Below are 20,303 nucleotides of genomic sequence, written 5' to 3' on the forward strand. Positions count from 1 at the left end.
CACCATTACATGATACACGATACAGACTAATCAATTCAAACACGCTGACACTCATAGCATTAAGTTCAATATGTTGTTTACCATTGCTCTGTGGGTAAACAACAAAAGTAGCATGAGCCTCTTCAGAAATCAGAAGAACACAAATCATCACCTACACAAGCAGCGGAAACGAAAAACGAAAAAAAAAATAATATTTTACACTGTAACCGGTTGGAATTGGTTACAGTGTAAGAACCGGTTTAGGAACCGGTCAGAACCGGTTCCACCGGTTCCGGGTCCGAGGGTTGGGGAACCGGTTCGACCATGGAACCGGTTTAAACAGTGATGTTGACTAATGGAACCGGTTCTGAACCGGTTCCGGTTCCTTTGACCAACCCGATTTGATCACCTATACCCACTCCAAGCATAGGGTGTAAAATATCCTACAGCCTGAGCAGAAGTGTGAGGGATCGATCGATCGGAGATGACGAGGGCGACATTAAAGGGTGGGGTTGGGAAAAAGACGGTGCTGATAACGGGCGTGAGCAGGGGTCTTGGGAAAGCCCTAGCGGTAGAAGTGGCCAGCAGAGGCCATTCGGTCATCGGGTGCTCTCGCTCTCAAGACAAACTCAAATCTCTCCAGTCACAACTCTCTGAATCTGAAGACGACACCAAACACCTCTTCCTTAATGTTGACGTCGTAAGTTACACTTTTCATTTCGATGATAATATGCTGCCTGCTTATTAGGGAGGGTATCAATCGATGTAAATATGCTTGTTTTCTTTCCTCCAGTGTTCAAACACCAGTGTTCAAGAACTGGCTCGGGTTGTCATGGACAAGAAAGGTGTTCCAGATATCATTGGTAATCAAAACCTCACTTGTTCTTTTCTTTATTACTACCTTCTTCACTTTATCATTATTAGTATTATCAACAAGTATATGTGTCTACAGTAAATAATGCAGGTACCATTAACAAAAACAACAGATTATGGGAGGTTCCAGAAGAGGAGTTCAATGCTGTCATTGATACTAATTTGAAAGGAATTGCAAATATGTTACGGCATTTTATTCCCCTTATGATCGACAACAAACAAGGGATTATCGTCAATATGTCATCTGGCTGGGGAAGATCCGCTGCAGCACAGGTAACAACAACACTACTTTTTGAATTTTACAAAATAATTAATTGGTTTAACTTATCATCACATACACGGTGCTGTGATTTTGTAAAAATGGAAACAGGTGGCCCCTTATTGTGCCTCAAAATGGGCGGTCGAAGGGTTGTCCAAGTCAGTGGCAAAGGAGCTGCCAACGGGCATGGCCATCGTTGCACTTAACCCCGGTGTTATAAACACGGACATGCTTGCATCGTGCTTTGGTTCTTCGTCTACTCTGTATCAGGCACCCGACTCATGGTACAATGTTATTATTATTCTTCTTGTAATCCGCATTAGAATAATCAAACCATTGCAAGATAAAAATAATAATAATAATAATAATAATAATATGTTTGTTTATCTTTTCTGTATACAGGGCACCTAAGGCTGCTGATATGATATTAAATCTCACAATGGCTGATAATGGTTCATCTCTATCAGTATAAATATATCTGATAACTGTAGCAGTTTTATTTATTTATATATAAATTTGCTTTGGTATCTGCTGCTTCTTCATCTATATTGAACTTTTGATTCAGATGTTTTGTTAGTTTGTATTTTCGACCAAAAGTGTTTGGTTTAACCAACATGTGTTATGCTCCTAGTAGGCTGAGTTAGGATTGATACTTGATATTTGACAAATTTTTAAGACTGTTTTGAGCTCTTAATTGGTCAATTTATGAGCTAAAAGTCATAATAAACCTTGATGATTGCTGTAAGTTGATCCAGTTATTGATGAGAAGATTCACCATTTTTTTCCCTTAGATGACAACTCCTTTTGAGAAATTTGGACTATGTGTGAAGTTACCCTTTTGTTGCTACTTAAAATTGCATCTTTTGATCAGTATTTGACTTTGATTCACCCATTTTATTTCTAGACAATACAATTACTGTATTATTTCACCAGTCATTTACTCAGGACACGTTCGTTCAACAGAATTCGTGAAATTTAAAGGAATTGGAATTAAAATCCATGGCGTGTTCGTTTCGTTGGAGTTGGAATCTTAATTCTATTTTGATGTGTTCGGTTCAAAGAATTGGATTTGGATTTGAAATTCAATACTTTCAGATTCCTTTAAATGAAAGAATTCCAAATCCTTCCAAAATGTTGATGAATTCAAATAAATTTATTGTAATCTTTTCTCGAGTTTTTTTTAACGAGGACAATGAATAAAACATTTTAGTTTTTTATTTTTTTGTTTTTGATTTATATTTTGAGTTATGAATTTTTTATTATATTATTTTTGAATATTTTTTTGAGGGGTTTTAATCTTAATAGAAACCCCTTAAAAAGTAAAAGTAAAGGAAATCATAACGTAAGATATAAATAAACTAGATTGCTTCCGCCGTTATCCTCACTAAAAAAAGCCGATTCCAATTCATTTATGGTGATATATTAAAATTCATTTTTCAGAGATATATTGGATTTTTTAAGGGGTTGCACATTTTAGGATTATTTTTCCGGGTAATATCAGGTATTGATCGGGTATTTGTAAAACCTTATTCGAGTATGGGACCGGTTCGGGTTTTCGGGCATTACTGGGTACAAACCGGGTTCGGGTCTGTGTACGGAAATGCATACCCTATCTATACCCTACAGGTACGGGTTCGGGTATAAAAAAACTCGGTTCTGGTTTTTTTTTCGGGTTTGGTTCCGGGTTCGGGTTTTTTGTGCACCTCTACATTTAGGGGTGTCAATTACCAATTTGAAACCGAAAACCAAACTGAGCCGAAAAGCGTACCAGAATGGTCATTCGGTGCGGTGTTCGGTTTTCAAAATTTGAATCTATATAAACTGAATAACACAAAAAACCGAATGACAAATAATGATTACAAAAATCGCCAATTTAGCCAGTTAGTTACATTTTTGGTCAATAGCAAATAATTCGGTGAAACCAAAGGCTAAACTGAATTTGAATTTGGTTTTGAAACTGAATAAACCAAATTAAATGAACTAAAAATCAAACTGATTAACACCTATTTTCAACTTGCCCTGAATGAAAAGACTTTGTAACTAGTTTGACGAAAATGGAAATAAATTTTTAAATTTTCTTAACTAGATGGTGTATGGGTTTTAGGGAATAATTATTATCAAATATTGTTTAGTTTCGCACAATAAGGCAATGTATAGTGGGGTTTGAGCTTGGGCGAAATAGGGAGAGAAGGGGCGCGAACACTCCCCCCCCCCCCCCCCCCGCGAAAAGGGGTGGGGTTCTTTTGTCGCCGGATTGTTTGAAAAATAATAATATTATATTAAATGACCGTTGCAACGGTCAAATGTAAAAAAAAATTTAATTAATTAATTAATATATATATATATATATATATATATATATGGGAGTGTTATCTTAAGTAGTTTCCTAGAAAGACTAGGAATAAATCATAGTCATTGGATCATATCAATCAATGATTGAGATTTAAAATTACAAAAAACCGTCATAGTTTCCTAGAATTATTCTTTCACCATTATAACCGACATAGTTTCCTATAATTGTTCTTTCACCATAGGTTTTAATGTCCAATGTCAAAATTCTATTGGTTCTTACTATTCCTAGGAAACAACTTATTTTTATTTGAACCATTTTCTCCCTATATATATATATATATATATATATATATATATATAAACATACACTCTTCTTCTCCATTTTATACACAATTCATACCCAAATTCTTACAAAAAATTAGTAAAATGAATCCTAGAAACCAACTGAACTACCAATCCCTCCTTTCGGTCAAACGTATGGTTCGCAACCGAGCCAACCGAACTTACAATGGAACCCGATGAACCTAAACCAACCGAGCTATTTGTTTCCATTTTCCGACCCGAACTTAAACATGTACGCCAACTATCTCAGCCCCCAAAACTTAATGTCGGCTTTCGGGTCTACACCACCGGAGTCGAAGCCGGAGACGCAAACGGCACGGGCCTCCGGTTCAAGCAAAAAGGCGACCCGTAAACACAAAAAGAAACAACCGGGGAGCCGATGGCGCAACGTGATCCATACAAGCATTGGAGCGAGGAGGAGGAGGTGGCCCTCGCAAGGGCTTGGATCGTCATTTCGGAGGATCCCAACGTCGGTAAGTTTTTTAATATTAAGTATTTATTAAAAATGTATTTAGTGTTATATTAAAATGTATACTAATTGTGACAAATAATTTTAATTTGTAGCTAACTTTCAAGCCATTGGGGTGTTTCGGAAGAAAGTCTTTGAAGCTTGGCTCGCGATAACCGATAAACCCGAAGACTACCGGGGAAAAGAAGCTGTTCAAGCCCACTGGAAGGGGCTTAACGCCGATTGTCAAAAATTTGCCGGGATAATTAACCGGTTGCAGGGGCCCGGCTGGCGTAGCGGGCATAACGACGGCGACGTTATAGCTCAAGCCTTGAGCAACTTTCGAGCTCAAGGCCAAACTTTTGACCGGCCCGGGAAACCGTTCAAGTATTTGAATTGTTGGGAAAAACTACGCGATTACGCGAAATGGAGCGGGGCACCAACTGTTCCGGTCGCCCGACGAGCCGGCTCATCCCGGCCTTCAAAAAGGTCGAAGACATCGTCGTCGACAAATCCGAGCAAACCAAACACACCCTCCGATGCTCGTAGCTTCTTCCTGGACGACACGGTTAATTTAGCGATGTTAATATAGCCGACGACGACGAAGTACGAGTTGCCTCGACCACGCGGGAGATCGAGAAAAAATAAGGGGGAAGGTTCGTCGTCTACACGATTCAATACGCCGCCCGGTGAAATAAACGAGTTGGTCGGTCGTTTGGACAAAAATGCCACAGAAATAGGAAAAGACCTTCGAGCTTCCAACAAACAACAAGAAAAGCTGAACCAAACGTTGGAATTACGTCAAATGAAAGAAGACTACGAATCCCTCAAAGCGGAGGGGTTTCACGAGGAAGCCACGTTATTGTTTCAATGACGACGTAAAAAAATGCGCGGATATTACGGATATTAGTATGTTTTTTTTCTTTAGTTATGTTTTTTTTATATTTTTAGTTGTGTATTTTTTTAGCTATGTTTTTTTTTGTATTTCTTTTTAATTTTAATGCATTTTTATTTAATTATTTAAATAAAATGATTTTTATTTGTTTAGTTTAATTATAAAAGAAAATAATAAAAAAAGATACTGTGGGCTCAATATGTAGCACCTACACCATTACACCCCAAAAACAAATTCTTACCCTTTACTGACTTAGCGTCACGTGTCACAATTCGCCCCCATTTATAGCCCCTCCACTACGCATGGCCTAAGACGGCATCTTTTATTATCAACCGGGCCAAGGTGATCCATTTCCTTTTTGAATGATCAAAAACCATCTCAAGGTTGGAACCGTTGAATCACTTGGTTCAATATATTATTATCAACCAAAGTGACCGTACCAAAGCTAGTCAGGCGATTTGAGATTCACAAAGTTTGGTTTACTGTTTAGTCCGATATGAGACTTGAACCGGTTGTTTGACCTTTGATATTTAAACATCGTCCTTTTTATTTTTATTTTTTCCCCTAAAGTATCTAGTTATGTATAATGTATTACAACTATAGCACCTTTGTCATTTTAAAATATTTATATAATGAGAGACATTGATCAAGGACAGGAACGTAGGAAAGAAAGCTCCTTAACGGTAGATTCAAACTACAATCAAACCCTCAAGCTCATAAACCTGGCGACCTATCGCTGTGAATTATTCATCTGTATTGATTATCCAAAATTTTGAAAACGAAAAAAGATAACACGCACCTTTCATCTGTCCAAAAATTTGAAATAAATGTATTGATCGATCGTATACAAAACAAAACACACCTCAATCCGCAAACTACAAAATCAACAGTCCAAAACCATACCATGTCATATCTACAAAACAACTCTACAAAAAAGCATACTATAAACATCATCATCATAATAATAGTAAACCATATTCAATTTCATTTCTTTCAACTAATAATAATAATCAATCTAATATCTATAACCAGACCCAGGCGGTGCTGGTGGCAACCGGTTCGGGGTGCGGCGGCTGCCAGAGTTTGATCCTGAACCCACATCACCATTCTCAGATGGGTCACTGTTCCTGCGACTATGACCATTAGACCCGAGCCTAGACCCGCTCGTGGGTCTATTAGCGGCACCATCAAAAGCAGATCTCCAATCATCACCCGGCCCACTATTTCTTGGAGACTCTGTTTCATTCAGATGAAAACCAAAAAACTAGATTATATACATATACTTTTATTATTGGAATAACATAAATATATGATATGTTTGGTTATTTATTATTACATTACCTGCAGGACTAGTAGTACCGTTTGACAGAGCACCTGAGGCTGCAGCTGCTTGATTGTCATGAATACTTAGTTGTCGGGTGAGTTTAGAAAGCAGGCTTGATTGTTTTTGAATTTTCTCTCTCTTGCGTTTAACATTACTGTCCTCTTGAAGCAGCTCTTCAATCCTCGGTGTACTTTGGGAACTTCACACCAAAAAATAATAAAAATATATAAGCATCAGTTTGGAACAGGTCAAAAGCTGACCAAAGTGTATTTTAAATGATACAAGTACACAACCTTGCAAATAAATTATCTTATTCCAGACTGCAAGTCAATACCATATATATATATATATATATATATGAACTTCACACCAAAAAATAATAAAAATATATAAGCATCAGTTTGGAACAGGTCAAAAGCTGACCAAAGTGTATTTTAAATGATACAAGTACACAACCTTGCAAATAAATTATCTTATTCCAGACTGCAAGTCAATACCATATATATATATATATATATATATATATATATATATATATATATATATATAAACCCCAACATACTTCCTTATTTTACATGAAAAAGTGGGAATATAAACTCTACATTAGTTTAATATATAGAATGTTGTGAAAAAAAACAGTAATAATAATGACTTGTTACCCTTAAACAAGCCAAAATTAATAAAGCAGTGTTCTAACTTCTAAGTGTTGTAAAAATGCTGTAATGGGTTTTGTTTTTATATATATAGAACTGTATAAAGTTATTGACGAATTAGTGTTTCAGTTGAGCAAACAATAAACTATACAGTCTCCACATATCTAATAACTGTACTAGACTTCTAGTAACTGAGGTTTACTGTTGATATTACACATACGTGTACTTAAAACAAGTTTAGAGACTTAATTTACCATAAATAGGTTAACGAACTTTTTCATGCAAACTGAGAAAATTGATTGCTTTTAAGCAAGAGGAGCTTACCTTACAGAACTGTATAACTTATTAAGCATATCTTCTTTAGACTTTTCCACTTGGCAAAGAACAACCGCCTGAAAACCAAAACACGGAAATGTAAAAAACAGAATAAATATTAATAAATAAATGTTAATAAATAAATACCTTTGGAACATTGGCTGCAAGGCTGTTGAGAACAGCTTCAACATAGCCTCTTACTTCCTGAGCCATCCAACGAAGTTCTTCCTCCGGGTCTGCAGGTTTCCTAACCATTGTATCCTACAAACCACAATAATCATCCACTCACTTAGACACACCAACAACCTTAAGAAACCCAAAAATCAAATATTATGTAACTCACAAGCGACCCTTCTGATTGACTATGGCGAAGTGGAACACCATTTTCTTTAGTAATGAATTGACCTCCTTTCGCACCAACAATGGTTTTTAACTTGTTTAACCACTCAACTTTTTCCGTAGCACTCTCTGCCTTTAGTATGACGGCACTGTGAGCTGTGGAGTAATTTAAAAGTCAAGTTAGGTATGTTATTATTTATAGCACAAATGATAAAGAGCAAAAAAAATGGAAAGAAGGTTTACATTTTAGAACAGTTTTGTATGCAACTTTGCTCGTTATCTTGAATGCCAAACTGGGTGCTTTTTCTTCTGACTTTGACTTTTTATCTTTTGAACTCTTGACTGGGGGTTCTTCCTCTTCAATTTCTTCTATATTGCATTCCTGAAATATTCGTTCATTATGGGAAGTTGAGACCTAATAGTAATTTGACAAGTGTCTCAAAGATAAACATTAATTTCTGAATACACATACCTCCAAGGTGATCACGCCACGAAAATTTCTCTCTTCTTGTTTGTTGGTGTAACCAAGCTGCAGTTAAAAAAAATAAAAAATTTAATCACATTGAACTTACAGTTTACAGTTTGCTTAAAGACCAATTAAAACATTAGAAGACAAAAAAAATATTACAACTGTGATGATAATTAATTAATCTACATGTGTCAACTCTTAGCACTTCATTTCTCGGGAATTTTGTGCATATCTGATCAAAATTCTTTTACTAACCTTCCCAGTTTTCTCATTTAAAACGAACCACTTTTTACTCCATCCATTAGTTTTTGAGCTTTTCTTTAATAAATATCCTGCCACAAACATACACAAGTAAATTCTAAATGAAAACAAATTATTACATACGTATGGTATATGATTTCACCTAAAAACTCACAAAAACACAATTGTTTGTAAAAAACACCAGTGTTTGGATTATACACACACACATATATCATATTAAACAATGTGAGAAAAAACCTGCTGTAATCTCCCCATCAGCTCCAGCAGTTTTTAGAACAGGTCCCTCTGGTGCATCCTTGTCTTCCTTTTTATCCTTCATTGATTTTAAGTTGCCTCCTGTTTGAGGACTAGCTGTCTGTAAAAAGATAATAGAAAGTATAAGTGGGACAAAACCATAGTAAAATATAGAAAGGATGTGTTTCGTGAAAATCAATGTTACTGTTAACAAAAACAAGATGTACCCTATTTAGTAAGGACTGTTCTGCATCCACAGCCTTCTTGGAAGATTTGTTCTTGATCTCTTCCTCCCGTCTCTGCCTATCCATCCTGTTAAAAACCAGAAAAAGAAAAAAAAATCAATCACCAATATTATTGAGTATAACAAGAAAATGCATAACAAAGAGTTTCGGCCTTTTTTTTTATTTTCCTTTCTTTGGAACTTACAAATTAATCAGAGCATAATAAATAAATTCCTAAAAGGCTATGGATCAATAGCAAGTAGCAGCCACAGAACATTCTATAACATCTAGTCACATATTGCTACAGGTCACAATCAATATAATATAACTAAGGTTACTCAGTATTTTAACTGATCCTTAAAATTCTACACGCCCTGCTTGCGGTGCGCGCATATAATGTATATATGTGTGAACCCACGGGTGGGCAAAAGTGAAATTGCACTAATTTTGACGTTATTTTACTAATCTCGTGAAAATAACGTTAAAAGCGGCGGAAGGTTAATCAGGCATCATGTGGTGGCGTTGATAGCCGAAAGATAAGTGTACATGCACCGATCAGCCGGTGTCCCGATGATTGAGTGTTATGTGCCTTATGTCCAAGGCTTGATGCAAAACTACTATCGAGCCGGGGGTCTCACCGGAAGCAGCCTCTCTATCCCTATGGGGTAGAGGTAAGGTTGTCTACATCTTACCCTCCTCAGACCCTACCATAGCTTTGCTATTGGCGGGATATACTGAGTACGATGATGATGATGATGATGATGATGATGATGATGATGATGATGATCTAATTCTAGACTATAACACTTTCAGTTTCTCTTTTTTTAGAGGCTAGCTGAGATAGGAGTCATAAATCAAGTAATAGAAAATAAATGTAAATGTCATAAATAAAAACACAATATATTTTGACATATTTTATAGAATGTACGAGCCATATAAAATGTAAAAAGTGCTGAATGACACTTTGGAAAAAGATCAACAGCTAATTTGATAATAGTGAAAAAGCATTATGAAAAAAATACCAAAGACTGTAGAAGAGTTTCTAGGAAACCATGAAAAAAGCAAACGTGTATATATGTAGCTACTTGAAAACTTCACAAAAACCACTTTTAAACAATAATTTTGTTTAAATTTTTCATTCTTTTTATATTTTTGCCAATATATATATATATATATATATATAAGAAATAAAAAAAATTGATTCGTTGGCAATAGTTTTCGTGTGTGTGTGTGTGTGAAAATGTTCGGTCCAGAACAAAAATTGTGCATACCTTCTCTGGACCAATCGGATGAAGTGCTGAGGTGGAACAAACACACGCTCCATGTCAACAAGAGCAACCACCATCTTCTTTGCATCATTCTTAAAATCCTCTAAGGCAGTTGTGGCAATTGCCACAACCTAATGAAAAACATAACACTCAAACAAATGTTTAGATAAACAAAACCAACCAAAAGTTAAATTGCAAAACATTTTGAAAAATCGAATTTATAATCACCTCTCTTTTGAAATTAGGATATCTTCCAAGTCCAGGTGTCGCATTTGCTGATGCTGAAACTATATCCACAAGCACACAATGAACCTGCATCATTGAAACCAATCAGACAAATGTGCATGCATAGATACATATATATCTATAGTACAGTACATATGTGTAGTAAATAGTAATACCTCATCAACACAGAGACGAGAAGGTTCTTTGGCAAGCTCTAATACACCTTTGATTAAAGACCGAAGTCCTTTTTCTGGAGATATAAGATAAGGTTGGTAACCATCTGCCTCTAGCACAATCTGATAAAAATTCCCATGTCATCATAGAGTAATAGAATATAGATAAAAATAAAGGTTAAAAAAAATCAAAAGGCTTCCATTATTCCATACCCTCTTAACATTATTTATATCAAAATGTCTGTCTAGAGGTAGCTGTTTGATCCTATTAGGAAAGTTTCCCTCAAAACTTGCCACCACTTTCCAACCACTTCCCTGAATATATACACAAAATAGATAATAATAATAATAATAATAACAATAATAATAATATAAAAAAATGCCGTTCAAAAATATACACTTCATGAAGGTCTAACTATAATGTTACGAATTATCACCTCTCCAGTTGTAATGTGTTGAAGAAACTTGTCTTCAAACTCACGACAGAGTTCCAAAGCCAAGGCGCGTGTACCTTCAGAACTGCTAACCATTGATTCTCCCAACCTTACCAACTCATCTTGCACAATCTGAGATTTCCCTTGAAGCCTACAAAAATTTTAGACAATAACAAACTTATATAGACTAAAAAACTTAACCCTGACTTAGCCTCCCTCTAAAATAAATAATCTCCTAAAATAAACTTATCAAATATTAGACTCATACCATAAAAAAAACAATAACAAAATAATAAACTCAATACTAAAAAAAAGTTTTTTTTAGTATTAAAAAAACCAACCATAACCCATTTAACATCCAAACATGCCCTTCACATGTGAACCAACAAGAATTAGGTCCACCTGTTTATTGTTCAGTCGATGCCATGTCAAACAATAAAGACACCTTGTGTTAGTGTGAAGAGAGGAATTTCATGTTCCTTGCTTCTTTAATTACTTGATTGTATTACACTTTAAAATGTGCTAAATTTACAAGCTTGGTTAATATGTATATATACACACGCACACAAACATATGTGTGTGTGTGTATTTAATATACACGCACACACACATATATACATAAATACACACAAATATTGGGAAAGCGAATATGGTGTTATTAGGCATGTAAGTTACATGGTGAAAAAAATTACAAATAGATCTGGAGAAAGATTGACAATAAGTAGCGAATCGATGGGGACAAACTGATATAACATATCTATATAGAATAATTTAATCAAAACGTGTAGTTTTGATAGCTTCATTTCAGAACTTCCAAATAATTGAAGAACTTAGAACTCTTTATCAAACAAGCGTATTTTAAATTTTTTTTATATATTTAACATTATTTAGGGTTGTTTTGTTATTTATTATATGTGATTCTACGATTATGTATGTAAATTGGTTTCTACACATTAGGTTTAACACATATTTGTAACTTGGTTGTTATGCATACGTAAACTTGTGATTCCAAATATGTAATCACAGAATTATTACATATAATACATGATAAACCTACCTAAAACACCCGAAGAATTATCAAATATATTAAACAAGCAAATAAAATGATAGGTTGTAAAAAATTCTTAAAACTGAGAGTACTGTAGAGAACCTAACCCTATACACACCCACACCCACACCCACACCCACACCCACACCCACACATATATGTGTGTGCGCGTGCACATGTGACATAAAAGGGGGTTTCTTTTAATTGCTCCTTGGTTATTTAACTATTTAACAGTTCTCAATTGAAGCTCCATCTACATCTATTTGTGTGTATGTATGTGTGTGTGTGTGTAGATCAGTTGCAACGTGAACACATATAATAATTCAAGCTCGCACCTCGGTAACCATTATTAACCTAGAGGTTAATCGTGTAGTAAAAAAAAACGCAAAAAAGATTAAACATAGCAAAAAAAAGCTCTTACCCTGATAAAAGACTCGGAAGTCTAATCTTCATACGGCTACGAATTTGTTGAGCTAGAGTTTCAACCAAAGCTAATCTACCAAGCTTGTTTTTTGGAGCTCCTGTCAATATAGATTTCAAACTTTCACTTTCAGCCTGCCATGCGGTATCTAATGAGTTATCAGACCCCACACTTCCTGATTGAGCTGAAGCAATGGATACCGATTGACCAATCAGAGCAACCCATGGAATATCAGCTGCACTTCGCGGTCCTTGACCCATAAGAAGTGCTTGACACGCAGAAAGAACTTTGCGATCTGCAGATGCTTGATCAACTTTGCTAATAACACCAATCGTTCGCGTACCTATAATTAAAAAACACAACATATATGCAGCTCAAGCATCCAACTAGTTCATATTAAATGAGATTAGCAGGCCATAGGCATGCAAAAAAACCGACGGAACACGAACAGGGGTATGCTCATGTTCATGCATTTAACTTTAGAACATGCACAATTAATTAAACAAATTTTTTTGTTCATGTTCGTTCGTTAAGAAAACGAACATGTTCGCGTTTGTTCGTTAAATATCTAAACAGTTCACGAAAATGGAAAAGGCGGAAGGCCAAAAGAGGCCTCATATATGAGCTTGTAATTTAAAGTTTGGTTCGAAAATAAAAAAAACAATAACATAATTAAAATACTCACGCACACACATATATGAAATTTTCTATTAAAATTTATACAAACGAACATAAACACACGTTCACAAACGTAATTAAGCAAACGTAACATGCGTCCATGTTCCTTTGTTTAACTAAATATACAAAAACTTCTTTTCTTGTTCGTTCATTTACTAAATAGATAAACTTGGTAAATGATTGTATATTGATTGTATGTTCAATTGAGATACAATATGGTCCTATATATAGATCTATACAAGACATCATTAGGGCCGGCTATTAGTGTCTAGGGATTGGCCCATGTTATACAAGTGATATCGATCAATACTCCCCCTCAAGCTAAGGCCGGGGACCAATTCTTAGCTTGGACTTCAAAAAGAGAAAACGTTCTGATGGTAGTGGCTTTGTGAAAATGTCAGCAATCTGATCATGTGTGGAAATAAACTGAACAAATAACTTCCTTTGAGCAACCTTCTCTCGAACAAAATGAAAGTCTACTTCCACATGCTTTGTTCTGGCATGGAAGACTGGATTGGCAGATAGGTATGTGGCTCCTAGATTATCACACCATAGGATTGGAGCAATCTGCATTGGGACACGTAGTTCTCTCAACAATGTTTCAAGCCAAGTTAATTCAGCAACCGTGTCAGCCAAGGCCTTGTATTCAGATTCCGTGGATGACCGAGATACAGTTTTTTGTTTTCTAGCTGACCATGAGATTAGATTTGACCCAAGATATATTGCATATCCCCCCGTGGATCGACGGTCATCCGGACACCCAGCCCAGTCGGCATCAGAAAATGCAGTTAAATTTTGAGCGTCTGTATAGGCATGTAGAACAGGAGAAGATCTGCTAGAGAGTAAAAGACCATGATCTGCTGTCCCTTGTAGATAGCGTAAGATACGTTTAACAGCGGACCAATGATTTTCAGTGGGGGAATGCATGAACTGACAAACTTTGTTAACCGCAAAGGTGATGTCAGGTCGTGATAGGGTGACATACTGTAATGCCCCAACCATTTGTCTATACTTAACAGGATCATCAAACGGAGAACTGTCACCAAGATGAAGAGAAGCATTGGTGGTGCAAGGTGACGGCACCGGTTTGGATTGTGATAATTTTGCACGTTCCAACAATTCAGTAATGTATTTCCTTTGAGAAAGGATGATATCAGACCCTGATCGGACCACTTCAATGCCCAAAAAATAAGATAGAGAACCCATATCTTGTATAGCAAATGATTGACTAAGACGGTGCACAATGTGATCAATGGCCTGAGTGTTATTGCCTGTCAAAATAATGTCATCAACATATACCAGCATATATAGTATCGTCCCATTTTGTGAATATATAAATAAAGACGGATCGGTTTTAGATCCCTTGAAACCGAGAGCAATCAAGGCAGAAGAGAGACGTTCGAACCATGCTCGAGGTGCCTGTTTGAGACCATACAAGGATTTATGTAATAGACACACGTGATTCGGTTTACCGGGGTCGATGAATCCTTGTGGTTGTTTCAGATAGACTGTTTCTTTTAGATCCCCATGTAAAAATGCATTTTGAACATCAAGTTGTCGGAGAGTCCACCGGTTTGTAACGGCTAAGGAAAGAACAACTCTGATGGTGGTGGGTTTCACCACTGGGCTAAAGGTTTCAGTGTAGTCAATGCCAGCTTGCTGATGGAAACCTTTTGCAACTAGACGCGCCTTGTATCGCTTAACTGCCCCATGTTGATCGCGTTTTACTTTATAAACCCATTTGCAATCAACCACATTAGTGTTTGGAACACGGGGAACCAAAGACCATGTACCATTACGGAGAAGTGCGGAGTATTCATCCGCCATAGCCTTACGCCAGTGAGCCTCTTTATTGGCAACGGCAAAGGAGGTGGGTTCGATGTTAGGTGGACTAGTGGAGGTATGGTATGAGGTGGGATTAAAGAATTGGTTTTGTTTGGGGTTAGGTCTTAGGTTAGCTGGTCGTTGGCGAGGTGGAGTGGGTGGAGTAGGTACGGTGGGAGTGGCAGAAGGATATGTGTTGCTGGTCTGTTGTGATGATTGTGGTTGTTGAGATGGGGTAGAGTAACGGTCGAAGGCAGAGATTGGAGTGGTTTGTGGGGCTGTACGACGAGAATAGGTATTAGTGGGCTGAGTAGTGGTGGTTTGGTCTGGTTGTGAGGATGTATCATTGGTTGTGTGAGAGGTTGGAATTTGGGCTGAAGGTGATGGTATGGTATGGGCCGGTTCTGGTGAGATAGTGGTGGCAGATTCGGGTGGGTCGGTGTGGACTGGTTCTGGTGGAATGGTGCGTGCCGGTTGTGAAGTGGTATGGTCTGCTGGTGTATCAGTTGGCATAGGAAAGGGACCGGTTGGATAAGAGGAAACATAGGGATTGATAGGTGTAGGGGGTGACTGGTCGGTAGAATTAAGTAGAAAAGGGAAGGTGTTTTCATGGAACCGAACATGACGGGCAATGTAAATGCGTTCGGAGACGGGGTCAAAACAACGATAACCATGATGAGAAGTGTTATATCCAAGGAAAACACACGGTGAAGAGCGGAAATCCATTTTATGTGGATTATAAGGACGAAGATATGGAAAGCATTGGCAGCCAAAGACACGAAGGAAGGAGAAATCAGGTGGGTGTTTGAACAAGTGCTCGAAAGGAGATATTGTGGAGTTTGTGCGAGAAGGCATGCGATTTATCAAGTAGACGGCTGTTTCAAAGGCAAAATGCCAAAAACGTTGAGGGACGGAGGCCTGTGACATTAATGTTAGACCAGTTTCAACAACGTGCCGGTGACGTCGCTCAACAATACCGTTCTGTTCGCTAGTATGGGGACAAGAGAGACGATGAGTAATGCCTATTGTGGCAAAGAAAGAAGAGAGATTTCGGAATTCTCCTCCCCAATCAGACTGTACAGTTTTAAGTTTAGTAGAAAATTGTCGTTCAGCCATAGTCACAAATTGTTTAAAAACTGCAAAGACATCAGATTTGCGTTTCAAGGGAAACAACCACATGAATTTGGAGAAATGATCAACACATAATAGAAAATAATTGTGGCCATCAAAGGAAGGTACAGGGGCTGGCCCCCAAACATCACAAAATACTAAATCCAAAACACACGTACTTTTATAATCAGAAGATAATAAATGTAGTTTGGAAGATTTTCCAACTGAACATGGATTACAATGAAAATCAAAAGTCTTAGCAAAAACAGGTAAATGATATTTAGAAAGCATTGTCTTGAATAATTGAGAATGTGGATGTCCCAATCGTTGATGCCAGGTGGTTGTTGAAGCACGAGTTGTGGAAAAAGCAACTTTTGGAATTGGCTGGTTTATTGGAAGTTTAAGAGAGTAGAGTCCACCGTCACTTGGACCCGTGAGGAGGGTAATGTGTGTAGACTTGTCATTCACAGAAAAAAAAGTAGCATGAAATTCAAAATAGACATGATTATCTTCACAGAATTTTTGTACAGAAAGAAGGTTTTTCTTGAGGGCGGGAACATGAAGAATGTTGTTCAGGTAAAAGGTTTTGTTAGGAGAGGAAAATTTTTTTGAACCAATATGTAGAATAGGGAGGGCCGTACCGTTACCAACTTGTAGGTTATCATCACCAAAGTAAGGCTCAGCGGAGTCAAACCCTGACATATCTAAAGCTCCATGGCCATTGGAACCTGTGTCTGGAAGCCAGTTGGTGTAAGCTTGTGAGCGATGGTCTGCATAGTTAGCAGACGGTTGTCGTGACCGGATGGTAGATGGGTCTCTGTTTGGGCATTGAGATGGGACATGTCCTATCCCGCACCTGTTACAAGTTCCATACACAGTATTTTGATTAGATGCCCAACTAAACTGACCTGAGTTTCGAGTTCCCTGGCTGCGATTGTAGTTGTTGATGTTTCGACCACCACGGCCACCACGGGTACCACGGCCGCGTGAGTAATGTGACTGTCCAGCCCTGTTTGTATAAAAGGCTTGAGGTGTGGAGGTTTGTGAGGAACCCGGGGCTGGTTGAAGTTGAAAACCGAGACGGGCAACCATCTGCTGAATGGCCTGAACAGTGTCAGGAGGAGCCGAGGCAGAACTTGCTGCAGTGGCAGCCGTGAAGGCTTGTACAGGGGCAACTTCAGAGGTTGGTTTCCTGATTAGAAACTCATGGTCAGCAAGGAGACTGGGAAGCTCAGAGAACACAGCCCGAAAGTCTCTGGCCAGGAGGCCTTGTTTGACTCCATTATACTCTTCACGAAGACCTGCAACAACTAACATAACAACATCTTTGTCAGGCATTGGATGTCCAATATTCGCAAGGGCATTTGCGTATTCTTGTGCCCGAGCGAGATATGCAGCAGAGGTTTCATCCCCTTTCATTTGAATTTTCAGTAGCTGCGTTTTCAGTGTGAATTCTCTTGAAGAAGTATGGGGGGCATAAGCACGTTCAAGAGTAAGCCACACATCACGGGAAGTATCACCTTGAACATGCTGAAAAGAAGCTTCTGAGATGGTTGAGGTGAGTATCATGAGGATGTGGGCATCATTAGATAACCAAGCTGTGTGGTTGGGATTAGGGATGGGAACAACAGCAGCAACATCCTTGTCTGATGTTCCCTGTGATGATGAAATTGTGGATGGAGGGCAGGGAATACTCCCATCAATATAACCGAAGAGTCCATTGGTAACAAGAAACGGCTTGATCATAGCCTTCCAATGTCCATAGTTTGTAGGAGACAAAGTGAAGGCAAACTTGTGAGAGTTGTGTGAGGTTTTCTCGGTAGTAGAGAAGGCTGCGAGGAAGGCCATTGTGTAGCCGAAAAGAAGGGATCAAGGCTTGGAAAAAGAAGAAATTGGCGGCTGATGAACAGTGTCGATGAACAGTGACGATGAACAGTGTCACGGCTAGGGTTAGGTTGCAGGCAATTGTAATTGCTGGAAGGTGGCGGCTGATTAGGGTTAGGCTCTGATACCAAGATAAACTTGGTAAATGATTGTATATTGATTGTATGTTCAATTGAGATACAATATGGTCCTATATATAGATCTATACAAGACATCATTAGGGCCGGCTATTAGTGTCTAGGGATTGGCCCATGTTATACAAGTGATATCGATCAATATAAATAAACGAACTTCCCGCCGTACGACTCAATGAATGTTCGGTTAACAGCCCTAGTGGGCCAAGAATCAGGATCAAGAGTGAACGCACATTCTCCATCGTATTCTTTTGCAATTCTGAGAGCTTTAGCAGAGGAAACTTCTGGAGCCTGAGCAGCAGGTATTATAACCAACAAAATTGCATCGTTGTATTGAGCATATTCACTCTGCAAGAAATACTGGGTTGTTAGATCTCCTTTAAGAGAAAGTATTACAAAATAAAGCATGTTTATAAACTATATATATATTTTTAAATATGAAATGAAGACAAGTTGACAGTAACACACCAATGAATCATCAAGATTTCCTTTCTCGACTCCAGGAAGGTCAATCAATTTCAAAGGAGGAGCTACAAAAGAGTAAGATTTATTTAGGAAGATAAAACACATGAGAAAAAAATAAGAAACAAATGCATAACAATGTTACAGTAAGTATCAGAGCCAACATAAGTTTCAAGGAAAGAGCTTATTCAAACTAACCTGTACTCGTTTTCAGCTTCAAATATATTTCATCGCGGCTCTTGCTCGGTATTTTACTAAGTCTATCCTGTAAAGAACGACGAAGAGCACCTATGATTGAATAAAATGAAAGAATTGAAAGTGTCATTAGATTGCCAGCTTATAAAATATAAAGTGTGAAACTCCACCAACAGTCTTCAAGTAAGATAAGAGGGTGTGATAGAGGTCTCACTAGCAGACACTGATTGAGATTTACTATCAATCTGCAGCACAATTGTTTTGTTGCTTAAGTTTTCATCCCTGTTTAAGTCGATGCATATAGGCGCACGTGTGGTACCACCTTCACCGGTTGGCTGTACAGATGTAGACATTAGATACGGGTAGATTGTTGCCAATTTGGCATGCTATGCACTAAATCACGACAAATGCAGATGTCTAAAAGGGAATATTAATGAGAATAATGAAATTGTTACCAAAGCAGGATGTCCGATTAAACTGTTCAAAACTGCTGATTTGCCTGCGCCCTGAGCAATTTTAAACATCAGGGTTTTCTGTTTGTAAGTTATATAAATTTACAGATGAGCGGTATTCAATCAGAAGTAGAGGAAGTTAATGTTAAGAAAATGAGATGATCCACAGCGTATAAGAGAATTAGTAGATCAATTAAAGAAGCAGAGTAGGTGGATTGAATGATAGACAATAAACAACCAGTACTTACAGTGTTTCCAAGCGCAACAACGTTTAGAAAAGTGGATGATGATTTGCCGTCAACAGCATCTTCGTCGTTAAGCAAAGCCGCCGCCTGGCGCATGGAATCGGAGAGCTGAACCAGTTCTTCGATGGCTTCCATTTACTTTATGATCTATGAGATGGATTTGTGAAAGAAACCCTAGATAGATCGATATTTGAGACTTTAGGTTTCGATTTCGAAAAACAAATAAAATGAAAGGTTTTCAAGTTTGAATTGGTTTGGTTGTTTTGTGTTGTATGTAAAGATGAGTAAGAGAGGAAGATCTGCTCCTCCTAGTTTCAGTTTTTCTACTTTTCACACTAAACATTTTCATTAATGCTTTCATTTTCTCTACCTCTTCTAATAATAGTAACATTTAAAGTTAACCATTTTTAAAGAGATCAAGATTGAAGTTATCATGGGTGATATTAACACTTTTAACTTTTTTTCTAGCTTAGAAATATATCGAATATAGGCGCCTTACTTTGAACATTGAATTTACTCATAAACGCAGCTCTAAATATCATAGTAAATTAAAACTTTTCGTGAAATATAAAAATATCAAACATTAATTACAAAATATTAAAATCTTATCTTTAAACTTTCAAATTATGTTAACATAAAACATCATAACTTTTCTTCACTAGATACCAGTCAGCTCAGTCCATGCCATGTGTCCCCCTCAAGCCAGCTCCATCATCCTATTTGCATTCGTGCATACTAAAAGTCAGCTACGCTGAGTGAGTTCTAGTTAATCAGGCAAACTACATTACATTCATATATATTTATATGTATCCGTAAATACATATTAGATACTTAACCTGCTTA

At 37.4% G+C, this 20,303-nt stretch overlaps 2 protein-coding genes across 2 annotated transcripts; one reads left to right on the forward strand and one right to left on the reverse strand.

Annotated features, from left to right (window-relative positions):
• The first annotated feature begins 463 nt into the window (after positions 1–463).
• Positions 464–1,670, forward strand: LOC143590137 (NADPH-dependent pterin aldehyde reductase-like). Its single transcript, XM_077070712.1, has 5 exons — positions 464–679; positions 773–842; positions 932–1,125; positions 1,223–1,395; positions 1,514–1,670. Exons 1-5 carry the CDS (start codon positions 464–466, stop codon positions 1,581–1,583), a joined length of 723 nt encoding a protein of 240 aa, XP_076926827.1. The 3' UTR covers positions 1,584–1,670.
• Positions 1,671–6,098: 4,428 nt separating this feature from the next.
• On the reverse strand, positions 6,099–19,611 carry LOC143590135 (dynamin-2A-like). Its single transcript, XM_077070709.1, has 22 exons — positions 19,464–19,611; positions 19,219–19,269; positions 18,978–19,098; positions 18,767–18,856; positions 18,575–18,636; positions 18,340–18,454; positions 12,477–12,819; positions 11,011–11,158; positions 10,787–10,888; positions 10,577–10,696; positions 10,404–10,487; positions 10,179–10,306; positions 8,911–8,995; positions 8,687–8,804; positions 8,444–8,520; positions 8,192–8,248; positions 7,963–8,101; positions 7,724–7,875; positions 7,528–7,641; positions 7,390–7,457; positions 6,430–6,611; positions 6,099–6,324 (listed from the first exon to the last, which is right to left on the reverse strand). The coding sequence occupies exons 1-22, from the start codon at positions 19,593–19,595 to the stop codon at positions 6,104–6,106; spliced, it is 2,709 nt and encodes a 902-aa protein (XP_076926824.1). The 5' UTR covers positions 19,596–19,611; the 3' UTR covers positions 6,099–6,103.
• Positions 19,612–20,303: the final 692 nt, after the last annotated feature.

Source organism: Bidens hawaiensis, unplaced genomic scaffold (genome assembly GCF_021521415.1).
Source record: "Bidens hawaiensis isolate Kalapana, Puna unplaced genomic scaffold, B.hawaiensis_p1.1 tig00038177_1, whole genome shotgun sequence".
Lineage (NCBI taxonomy): Eukaryota > Viridiplantae > Streptophyta > Magnoliopsida > Asterales > Asteraceae > Bidens > Bidens hawaiensis.